General features: G+C 48.8%; 1 protein-coding gene across 1 annotated transcript; it reads right to left on the bottom strand.

The window, feature by feature from the left end:
* Positions 1–795: 795 nt before the first annotated feature.
* LOC125518251 (monooxygenase 2-like) lies at positions 796–2,686 on the bottom strand. Its single transcript, XM_087518844.1, has 2 exons — positions 1,580–2,686; positions 796–1,487 (listed from the first exon to the last, which is right to left on the bottom strand). The coding sequence occupies exons 1-2, from the start codon at positions 2,259–2,261 to the stop codon at positions 937–939; spliced, it is 1,233 nt and encodes a 410-aa protein (XP_087374970.1). The 5' UTR covers positions 2,262–2,686; the 3' UTR covers positions 796–936.
* Between the last annotated feature and the right edge of the window lie 9,566 nt (positions 2,687–12,252).

Here is a 12,252-nt window from a genome sequence, read left to right as displayed (position 1 = left end):
ATGGATCCTCGTCCAACCAATTCTACACGAATCTTGGCGCGTTCTAACAGTTTTTGTGTGCCACGTAGGACTAAGCTGGTGTGTGTGGGCATTCATCCGGTCGCCCACACGTCCTTTTCACCATACGGGGGCTGGCGTGTGGGCGTTTATCACTTCGCCCACACCCAAAGTTGGCAGTTGCCATGTGTTTCTGTAGGGTACATGGCAACTGCCCTAGCTTTGCTTGTAAACAGATGCCAACTCTTTTTTACCCCGAGTTGCCATGTGTTTTTGTATGGTACATGGCAACTGCCCTAGCATGCACGTAAGCAGATGGCGGCTCTTTCTCTTTACATGGCAACTGCCCTAGCATGCTTGTGAGCACACGACAACTCTCTCTTTTACCCGAACATGTTTTTTTGACATGCCTTTTTGTAGTGCTACACGACAACTGCCTAGTGGGTGGCAACTCCTAAAATTTTGAAATCATGACAATTGCAGTAGACCAGACCATACATGGCAACTGCAGTTGAGCAACCATGGCAATTGTAGTTGTCCGACATGGCAACCGAAGTTCAGCGACATGGCAACTGCAATTAAACGAACATGGCCGAGGGTCTGGACCATGGCAACTGCGGGACGCGGGTTATTGTCATGCGGGGCATGCGGGACCACGAGGTACGAGGCCTGACGTACGGAAGTGTGGGCGTTATCTACTTGTGGTCATTACTTGTTTTGCCCACACGTAGGTGTGTGGGTTGTTCCTTTTATACACCACACAAAATGTGTGGACAAACTCTCTAACGCCCACACGTGTGGCACTATCGGCGTCCTAATTTTTATTACTTCTTTTGTTCTTCGTACTGTCATAATTAAGGATAAATAGTTTGAAAGTTTCTCGGAAGAAAAAAAAAAGATATGCTCTTGCTATCTTGGTTGCCTCAAATGTACTACTCCCTAGCTCGACAGCGTCCCGCAGTTGTAGTCCGACATCTTAACGAGCCTTCCCGCGAGCACTCCGGCCAGCACCTTCTCCCGCAGAAAGCTGATGATCCTATTACTACTCTGCTGCAAGAAGCCGACAACGTAGGCCGTTCCGATGAGCTCGATGCTCCTCCACCGCCGTATCCCGGCAAACCTGCGCAGGCCCAACTCGATCCTCTCCTTCTCATCAGTCCCGCCTGTCGCTCCGTCGCCATCGCCACCGAGGATGGCCTCGCCGAGGCATCTGGCCAGGACGACGCCGTCCTCCAGCGCCGCGCAGCCGCCCTGGCCAAGGTCCGGCGTCATCGGGTGCAGCGCGTCGCCGGCGACGCACACGTTCCCCTTGCTGATGCCCGCGAACAGGAGCGAGAGCGGCGGCCGGAACCTCAGCGGTGCGGCGGGCGCGTCGTCGCTCAGCTCGCTCCTCTCCACCAATTCCAGCGCCTCCGCGGGCACCTTGGAGCTCCTCAGTTTCGTCAGCACGTACTGCTTCATCTTGGCGCCGCTCTCAGCGACACCATCATCTGCACGTCAGTCAACGCGAGACGGTAAATGGACACTGGACATCAGGGTCAGGGCATCGCCATGGATGCAGAGAGTGGCGAGCTAGACTAACCGTCTTGGGAGGGAGACCATGTGTAGAACCAGTAGACGTCGGTGTCGTTGCAGGGGACGAAGCCGAAGCGGAAGCCGTTGCCAAAGAGCTGCAGGAACTTGGGCGGGAAGCCGTGGCCGTCGGGGTAACGCGCGAGGCCCCGCGTGGCGGAGCGCCCGGAGTGCGACGGCTTGGCGAGCCCCAGCCATCTGGCCACCACGGAGTTGATCCCGTCGCATCCGACCAGCACCCTTGCCCGGAGAGTCGAGCCGTCGGCGAGGTGGAGGATCTTGGCGCCGTCGTCGTCGCCGTCGTCGATGGAGACGATCCTGGAGGAGTAGCGGATGGTGCCCGTCGGCAGCTCCGCCGCCAGGACCTGCAGCAGCACGTCGCGCCTGACGCAGCGGAACTCGTCCCTGAAATCCACCTTCTTTGCTATCTCACCCGTGGACGCCGACATGACGCGCAGCCCCTCGATGTGCAGGTGGAACTTCCTGATCTCGTCGCCGACGCCGAGGGCGTCGAGCGCGCGGAAGGCGTTGGGCCACGTGGCGAAGGCGAACCCCGAGGCCCGGAGCGCCGGGGACGACTCCAGTACCAGGCTCCTCACCCCTTTCCTGTGCAGCCCGAGCGCGGCGGCGAGGCCGGCGAGCCCGGCGCCCACGATCACGATGTCCTCGCCGGACTCCTCTTGCCGCTGCATGCTTGCCGCCGCTGCGGAGAGCAACGAGGTCGAGGCCACGTAATCGGCGGACTTTCGGAAGAGAGCGCCTGATTTGTTTAACACGAATCAACCAATCTAGCTAGAGCTGCTCATCGGGATTGGAGTATATACAGCTCGACAGTGAACGGAGCTTGAGGATTGACGTCATTGCTGATTATATGTAGGATTTTTGTCGTTGCCATGAATGGCGTGCGCTAGGCTCACTCGTCACAGTCACTCGTGGTGGGTGCCCAAGCTGAATTTGCCGGAAAAGAACAGCTCGCAGTACAGCAAACAAACATGTGACGGGAAATTCCGCTGCTCCCTATCACACACTCCACCTCTATCTAGTCGATAGGCTGCGGGAGCCACACTGATTGGCCCGGCTACTTTCTAGGCCACGATTTTCGAGCATGGCGTTTTTTATCTCGGCCTCGATGGAGGCTGAATTTTTGAAAAAATCAAAAAAAATTAGTTTAAAAAGAAACTGGAAAAATTGTACAAGTAAAAAGGATGTGAAGTGTATGTGTATAAAATTTCAGGATGAAGAACGTAAGGTTCTCATTTCACCTTTCTTCCCACCACCCCTTCGTCCAACCCTCCTTGTATGATAATAAATCAACTTAATTTACTTACCTTCTTAACCAGTTTCATTTTAATTTACTTACCAAACTTCGGATAAAAATATAAGGTAATATATGAGCAAAATTTGATGACTATTTATTTACACAATCGCATTATTATAGACAAGTAAATCACAAAACGACATATTAGAAGATTTATATCCCATTGCAAAGCACGAGTATTGTTCTAGTACGAAAAAGAAAAATGCATGGTCTCAGACACTACTAGGAAAAGGCCTACTAGTGACGCACCTGTTTTGCCTACTAATGGTGCGCTACAGGTGCGCCACTACTAGCACGCCGTTAGTAATTAGTGTCTGGTATACTAATGGCGCACCGTGGGAGTGCGCCATTAGTATAGCCCACGGTGCGCCATTAGTATGCCTTCCAGGGGGCCATATTTATCCATGTGCTTTGGCATACTAATGGCGTACTGGTGGATGATGCGCCATTAGTGTGCTCTGGCTTACTAATGGCGCACTATGTGGTGGTGCGCCACTAGTATGAATATTAGGGATTTTTTTTTCTTTTCTGATATTTTCACATGTTACAAAATATATTATTGGACAGAATATAGCTAGCACCACACAGCAATAGCAGATTCATCGAATACAATAGAAGATTAGTCTCCGAATACAATTCATCATATTAGTCTCCGAATTCAAAAGACCGAACAAAGATAGAACATTACAAGTCTCGAGACCGCGAGTAGCGAGTTTGTCGGAAGTAATACTAATCCTAACAAATCCTACTAATCATCATCATACAACTTCTACTCATTATTAATAACAAGTCATACGATCATCATCTTGATAGTCATCGAACCAACCCTACTTAATTGTTCTTAGCACATGATCATCAGTATTAGGCAGGACCTAAATACCCTATTTAAGGTAAAATGGCATAAAACAATATAGACCCTGACTCTCCATTATGGAGAATGGAGATCATCCTGTCTCCAATTCTTGCGCTTCGCTTTTTTTTGCTTCCAAGAACCTGCTTACGACTGTCCATACATTTTTTCCATCCTTTGATTTTCATGTCTCCACTTCTTTTAGAAATCTCGTATGGACAGTTGAGATTCGTAGGATGACCTGCCTGTATGTTCAAAACATTAAAACTACCTTTCTGATACATCAAATGAGGCACACAATTCTCTGGGATTATCTGTTGAAAAACATAATAATAACTTCATAGTTAGCAATGATGTACTAGTTTTAGAAGTATGCAAAAGATGCACGGATGTCGTAATAGTAAAAAATCTTACCAGGGTATCTCCATGGTAGTTATCGTAGTTGAACACATGCACTAGTGGCACGTATTGACCATAATGTTGAGGAGTTTGATTGTAGATATTGTAATTCTCAATGTCAGTACAAAATCCGACCAGATGATTTTTCTCCTTGTAAGTTATTAATTCGGAGCCATCGGTGTAGTGGGTTTTGTCTACCATCTCCCGCACAATCTTTGAACAATAAAAATAAGCTGTCAACTATTTTGAAATAAACAATATAAATTAGCTAATAACTATGTTTGAGAAACTCACATAGCGGTAGAATTGGAGGCGTATCAACAAGGACCCAAATGTCCATATTGTCTTGCTCGATTTTAGGATCACCAAGATCCATGGTGACAAGCATACCCTCATCAAAACCATACATCTTGCAAAATGCTTCCCAATTTTTGCAACCAAAATGGGTTACGCTCCCAGAATTATACAGATTTACTTCAAAATCCACATCGTGATGAGTCCTTAGGTGAATTTTCTTTGTTTCAGAAATTTCATGGTCTTCAAAATCCATCCTCTCCAAGACATAGCGTCTTGCATGGCATGGGATAAGCTATACTCGAATTGTAAAATATGAAAATTACACGTTGAAATAATTGAAGACATGCTTAATTATGAAAGTAACACTTGTCGTCGTTGTGTACCGTTTCAACTTCGAAGGTATCCTCGAGCTTAATGCTGAAGCGTCGATCATCGTTCAGGTGAGGCATGTCGCACAGACCTCGATCATCTTGGCACCAGCCGCACTCCCCCGGGAGACTTTCGTCGTCCGATGACGACATATCCTACGTTCATAATTCAAAACTACATCATCTCTTGCGCTGGGTCCAATAAGATAATCCACAATGTGGTGAAAACACGCCCTTCGAATTGGTTTGAGCTATTGGTGAATGGAGATGGTCTAAGATTTTCAGTAGTAAGAAGTGAAGTGGTAATTTTGAGAGCAAATGGTTAGGATGAGTGGTTCCTCTTTCCTGTTTAGCTTTACAATAGAATATTGTTAGTCATGCACACTTGTGCATTTACAGCCAGGCCCAGTGGAGTTGGCCTAAAAACATTTCTTTCTTTAAGCCTGCTACATCCATCTCAAGTATTTATGGTCAAGGGTTAGCAGGGGCATCCAAATAGAATATGTGGTATGGGCTTTTTTAGTAGGTCATCCTACCAGATTAGGGTTTATCGATGACGAGCAACTGACATTAGTAATAACTATGAGTTGATATCACACTTCTATATGTATAACACAAGAGGCAGTTGATCCTACTTAATTAAGTACTAAGATACCCCGGCCCATGCATTAGTCGCAAGTACCTCATATGTCCTATTTTTAGCAAAGTCATGCTAAAATTCACGGAAAATTTCAGCATGACCTTTGCTGAAAATAGGACATATGGAGTACCCGAATTTGCCGGAACGGAAGTTAATTGACATTCTAGTAAACTCAAGGGCCTCTCGGGGTACCTGCAAAATCATTATCCCCGCGTAATGAAGTCGCCAATGGGTCATTTCAGAATATCACAAGTAGCATCATCACAAGTACAGCAGCAGCAGCAGTGAATACAGGCAACAGTAGCAGCAGCAGGTTTATTCTTCTTCTTCATAAACATTAATTGGTGTGGGTGACTCTATCTGCCCTCTAATGACTCACTCAACTTAACAGGACAACCCACCAGCATTGTTTTAATTCCAACAGCTGTTGTAAAATACATCCAGCAAAGGTGCTCTAAAATCAGAAATACTACCCCCAAATCTTTAGCTCAATTCTGAAAATACATGGCTAGGACTACCGTAGCATTCAACCACAAGCCCAAGCCTATACTTAACTAGGCCTAGGTCCATTAAATTCTTACAGAAACCAAGAAATGGAATCAACTCCCCTTGTTGCTGATTCAGTCATGGGAGATGCCATGTCTCAAAAATATCAAGTAGCACCATCATGTTCGATTTCAATATAAGGAATATTACAAAATTAATAGTTAAGATCCCAGGTGAGTAACACACTTTGGTCTTCTAGTTACAAAACAAAACTGACATAACTCCTTAATCACTATTTCAGCAAGCAGCAGAGGAGGTTTAAAGGAAAGGAGCATTGCTACGTCTTGAGCTTGCGTTGGTTTTCCCCGAAGAGGAAGGGATGATGCAGCAGAGTAGCGTAAGTATTTCCCTCAGTTTTTGAGAACCAAGGTATCAATCCAGTAGGAGCCCATGCTAAAGTCCCTCGTACCTGCACAAAGCGATAGCTACTCGCAACCAACGTGATTAGGGGTTGTCAAGCCCTTCACGGTCACTTACAAGAGTGAGATATGATAGATAGAATATTTTTGGTATTTTTGATATAAAGATGCAAAGTGAAAAGTAAATAGCAAAACAATATAAAAGTAATGGAGATTGATATGATGAGAATAGACCCGGGGGCCATAGGTTTCACTAGTGGCTTCTCTCAAGAGCATAAGTATTCTACGATGGGTGAACAAATTACTGTTGAGCAATTGATAGAATTGAGCATAATTATGAGAATATCTAGGCATGATCATGTATATAGGCATCACGTCCGTGACAAGTAGATCGAAACGATTCTGCATCTACTACTATTACTCCACTCATCGACTGCTATCCAGCATGCATCTAGAGTATTAAGTTAAAAACAGAGTAACGCCTTAAGCAAGATGACATGATATAGAGAGATAAATTCATGCAATATGAAATAAACCCCATCTTGTTATCCTCGATGGCAACGATACAATACGTGCCTTGCTTCCCCTTCTGTCACTGGGTAAGGACACCGCAAGATCGAACCCAAAGCTAAGCACTTCTCCCATGGCAAGAACTACCAATCTAGTTGGCCAAACCAAACGGATAATTCGAAGAGACTTGCAAAGATAACCAATCATGCATAAAAGAATTTAGAAAAGATTCAAATATTATTCATAGATAGACTTGATCATAAACCTACAATTCATCGGTCTCAACAAACACACCGCAAAAAGAAAATTACATCGAATAGATCTCCACGAGAGAGGGGGAGAACTTTGTATTGAGATTAAAAGAGAGAGAAGAAGCCATCTAGCTACTTACTATGGACCCGAAGGTCTGAGGTAAACTACTCACACTTCATCGGAGGGGCTAGGATGATGTAGAAGCCCTCCGTGATGACGGCCCTCTTCCGGTGGAGCTCCGGAACAGGCCCCAAGATGGGATCTCGTGGATACAGAAAGTTGCGACGGTGGAATTAGGTTTTTGGCTCCTGTTCTGATCGTTTGGGGGTACGTGTGTATATATAGGAGGAAGGAGTACGTCGGTGGAGCACCGAGGGGCCCACAAGGCAGGGGGCGCACCCTAGGGGGGTGCCCCCACCCTCGTGACCACCTCTTTGATCCCTTGCAGTAGGGTCCAAGTCTCCTGGATCACGTTCGGTGAGAAAATCACGTTTCCAAAGATTTTATTCCGTTTGGACTCCATTTGATATGCCGTTTATCCGAAACACTGAAATAGGCAAAAACAACAATTCTGGGCTGGGCCTCCGGTTAATAGGTTAGTCCCAAAAATAATATAAAAGTGGAAAATAAAGCCCAATATAGTCCAAAACAGTAGATAATATAGCATGGAGCAATCAAAAATTATAGATACGTTGGAGACGTATCAAGCATATGTAGAAATACACAGCAGAAAAATACAAGAAGCCTTTGACACTCCGCTGCTCAAGGTACCTGTCGGTGTCAAAACCGGCGGATCTCGGGTAGGGGATCCCGAACTCTGCGTCTAGGCCGGATGGTAACAGGAGGCAGGGGACACGATGTTTTACCCAGGTTCGGGCCCTCTTGATGGAGGTAAAACCCTACGTCTTGCTTGATTAATATTGATGATATGGGTGTTACAAGAGTAGATCTACCACGAGATCAGAAAGGCTAAACCCTAGAAGCTAGCCTATGGTATGATTGTATGTTATGATTGTCGTCCTACGGACTAAAACCCTTCGGTTTATATAGACACCGGAGAGGGTTAGGGTTACAAAAGGTCGGTTACAAAGGAGGAGATATCCATATCTGTATTGCCTAGCTTGCCTTCCACGCCAAGTAGAGTCCCATCCGGACACGAGACGAAGTCTTCAATCTTGTATCTTCATAGTCTAACAGTCCGGCCAATGGAGATAGTCCGGCTGTCCGGAGACCCCCTAATCCAGGACTCCCTCAGTAGCCCCTGAACCAGGCTTCAATGACGATGAATCCGGCGCGCAGTATTGTCTTCGGCATTGCAAGGCGGGTTCCTTCTCCGAATACATCACAGAAGAATTTGAATACGAGGATAGTGTCCGACCCTGCAAAATAAGTTCCGCATTCCACCGTAGAGAGAATAATATTTTCGCAGATCTAATTTGCTGGCTTGTTTTGGCTGCATGACGTTATGTCATGGCCCGGTGATTATTCGAACCGTTTCTTTTAACCAGCCCCGCACATAACGCGAAGTAGTTTTTCGACACGTCTTGTCAAAGCAGAGATCATGTCCCCTTATTACGGGATTCTCATTAATACGGGCGTGGGTAACCCAACCGCGCCATCAATTGCGGCGCTTGGGGGATAAGCGAGTTTTACCAGGCAAGTGGGGACGCTTAGTTTCGTCCACCCATATAAAGGGATAAGGATCCACCTTTCTATCCACGCCTTCTTCCTCCTTTGTTCATCCGTTTTCGCACACTCGAGCTCTAGCGCCCAAGTTCGAACTTCCCACGTCGACCTTCTCCAATCATGTCCGGAGCGGGAGGCAAGTGGATGGTCTCCTCCGTCACAGAGGGAGACATCAAGAAACTAAGGAGAGCCGGATACCTGCCTGACGACATCGCGCACCGGCTCCCAGATGAGGGGCAGCTCATCCCCACCCCCAGGCCCCATGAGAGGGTAGTATTCCTCACCCATTTCCTCCGTGGACTGGGATTCCCTCTCCATCCATTCGTCCGGGGGCTCATGTTCTATTACGGCCTGGATTTCCACGATCTGGCCCCGAACTTCGTCCTCAACATCTCGGCGTTTATCGTCGTGTGCGAGGCCTTCCTCCGCATCAAGCCCCACTTCGGCTTATGGCTGAAGACCTTCAATGTCAAGCCGAAGGTGGTGGGAGGCTGCCAGGCGGAGTGCGGAGGCTCCATGGTGGGCAAGATGCCCAACATAACATGGCTCGAGGGCTCCTTTGTGGAAACCATAAAGGGGTGGCAATCGGGGTGGTTCTATATCACCGAGCCGCGCGACCCCGCATGGGTAGCGGCCCCCGAGTTCCGATCTGGCATCCCCATGCGGCTCACCTCCTGGAAAGAGAAGGGCCTATCCTGGGATAATTCGAAAGAGCTGACCGAACTCCAAACATGTATTCAAAACATGGTGGACAAGAAGCTCAAGCTTGTCAACATAGTCCAGGTTATGCTCATCCACCGGATACTCCCGTGCCAACAACGGGAGTTCACCTTGTGGGAGTTCAATCCAGCGCAGCACCAAACTCTGAACAGCCTCTTCGACACGACTCATGAAGACGCCTGGAGGGTGCTGTTCAAAAGTGCCGAGGTCCCTCCCCCCATTACTGAGGATCGCGGATTCAGCGCGAAGCGCCAAGCCAGTGCGGTAAGCTGCTTTACCTTTCACAGGATACTTATTTTTTATATAGATTGACTCTATGCGGGATCTAAACTCCCGTACCCTTGACAGGACTGGCAGAAGATGGCCGGACAGATCGACTGTCCGGCTTCTTTGCCCGAAGGCCCCGCAGACGCTCTTCTGGCAAAGATGCTGACTCCGGCCCCTTATAAGGTGCCGGAGAAGACCAAGAAGGCCAAGGGAGCTCGAAAGAGTTCCCAACGCCAGGCGTCGTCGGACTCACCGTCCGATGACTCTGCAGCGCACTCTTCCCCCGAAGACGAGGAAGAAGAAGAAGAAGATGCTACCCACCGACTGGGGGAGACAGAAAAAGGAAGGCCACCCCAACTGGGGGGGCGAAGGGTCCAAGAAGGGAAGGACTCTCCTTCCGGACAGCTCCACCGCCGCCGACGAGGGCGACGACGAGTGGTTGCCCAGGGCCAAGCCCCCGGGGAGATCGTAAGTATTCGGATACCAAAGTAACCCATAAGATTCCTTGGTCGCACTGCTTTCCCTAATCGCCGAACATAATTACACAGGCCGCCACGAGACAATATCGAGGTATCATCGGACGGCTCCCTGGGCTCGTCGGACATGGATAGCGATCCAGTCCCGACCACCACCTCCCCTCATCCTGCCAACAACGCCGAGGTGTTGTCTCAAGAGGCACCGGATTGAGGGAAGACAGTCCTGGAGGCGCGTCAAGGCGACCTTCCGGACTCCGGAAGCCGAGGGGACAGGGCCCCCGAGAGCTCCGAGTTTTGCCCTCAGCCGAACACCGTGCCGGACCCTCCAACGGTTCCGGGCTCGGGCAGGCGGTCTCCTTCTAAGAGGGGCCAGACGCCTGTGCCGGTGACCTCTGTCCATCCAGAGGCATCGGACAATCTGCTGGAAGCGCTTCGCAGCGCTTCCATCGACGAGGAGCACCGCACTATCATGAGTGCGGTGATCCAGAAGGTTCAGTCTGCCAAGAGCGGATTGACTGAAGCCTGTGCCAGCCTTTTAACAGGCTTTGAGGTAAGTGTTTTAAAATGTAGTAGAAATATTACCGCATAGACAGTAGCTGTAAGGACATATTTATCCCTAAGTGTTTTGGTGATTGATGACAACGCATTTGCGGACTAATCGTGTGCCATGAGTTTTCCAGACACTTCTTTGCTAGGTACAAGACGATTGGGTGCCCCTCGAAGACTGACGAAGACGGCGTCTTTTCTACGTTTCTTTTTGGTGGATTTGAGTCGTAGGAAAGCCGTACTATTAAGAGGGGGTCCGCGTTGGAAAGGTTTGGGTGGAATCATCACGTACACGTCTCCTTTTATCCCCTCCTTCTTCCTTGGAGCTTCCTCCGTTTTTCCTGCCTCCTTTGACTGGCTGCTGTTGTGGTTGCGGTAGTACTGCTCCTGGATCAACGGTAGTACCGTAGGCATCCACGGTAGTACCGCGCCGTGGCGCGGTAGTACCGCTGGTGCTCACGGTAATACCGCTCCCCTGGAGCCGCACTACCGCTGCCCACCAGGCTAGTGCCGCCCCCTTGCGGTAGTAGGAGCGGATGTAATTTTTTACATCCGCACCTGCCGCGGTAGTACCGCTTTCGCCGTGCGGTAGTACCGCGCTATGCGGTCAGGCAGTAGTACCGCCCCTCGGCAGTACTACTGTGTCGGGTTTTTGCTACTTCCGTTTATTTGCGGAAGTAGGCACGGAAGTTCCCCTTCCCCCTGGCTGGGACTTTTGCCTTGCGGTAGTACCACATGGGGGCGCGGTAGTACCGCGCGTGCGGAAGTACTGCCCCCAGCTTGCGTCTGTTTCTGTGCTGGGGTCGCGGCAGTACCGTGGGATGGTACGATTGTACTGCACTGCCGTGCGGTAGTACCGCTTGGTTGCAAGAAGTAGTTGTAGGATCGAAAGTATGTCTAGAGGGGGGGTGATTAGACTACTTGACCAAATAAAACATAACCTTTTCCCAATTTTAGTTCTTGGCAGATTTTAGCTATTGTAGGACAAGTCAAGCAATCATCACACAATTCAAGCAAGCATGCAAAGAGTATATTGGCAGCGGAAAGTAAAGCATGCAACTTGCAAGAATGTAAAGGGAAGGGTTTGGAGAATTCAAACGCAATTGGAGACACGGATGTTTTTCCCGTGGTTCCGATAGGTGGTGCTATCCTACATCCACGTTGATGGAGACTTCAACCCACAAAGGGTAACGGTTGCGCGAGTCCACAAAGGGCTCCACCCACAAAGGGTAACGGTTGCGCGAGTCCACAAAGGGCTCCACCCACAAAGGGTCCACGAAGAAGCAACCTTGTCTATCCCACCATGGCCATCGCCCACACGGGACTTGCCTCACTAGCGGTAGATCTTCACGAAGTAGGCGATCTCCTTGCCCTTACAAACTCCTTGGTTCAACTCCACAATCTTGTCGGAGGCTCCCAAGTGACACCTAGCCAATCTAGGAGACACCA

Source organism: Triticum urartu, chromosome 4A, assembly GCF_056163025.1.
Source record: "Triticum urartu cultivar PI428250 chromosome 4A, HENAU_Tu73, whole genome shotgun sequence".
Classification (NCBI taxonomy): domain Eukaryota; kingdom Viridiplantae; phylum Streptophyta; class Magnoliopsida; order Poales; family Poaceae; genus Triticum; species Triticum urartu.
Note: the sequence above shows the minus strand (reverse complement) of the source record. Positions and strands in the feature narration are given on the sequence as shown.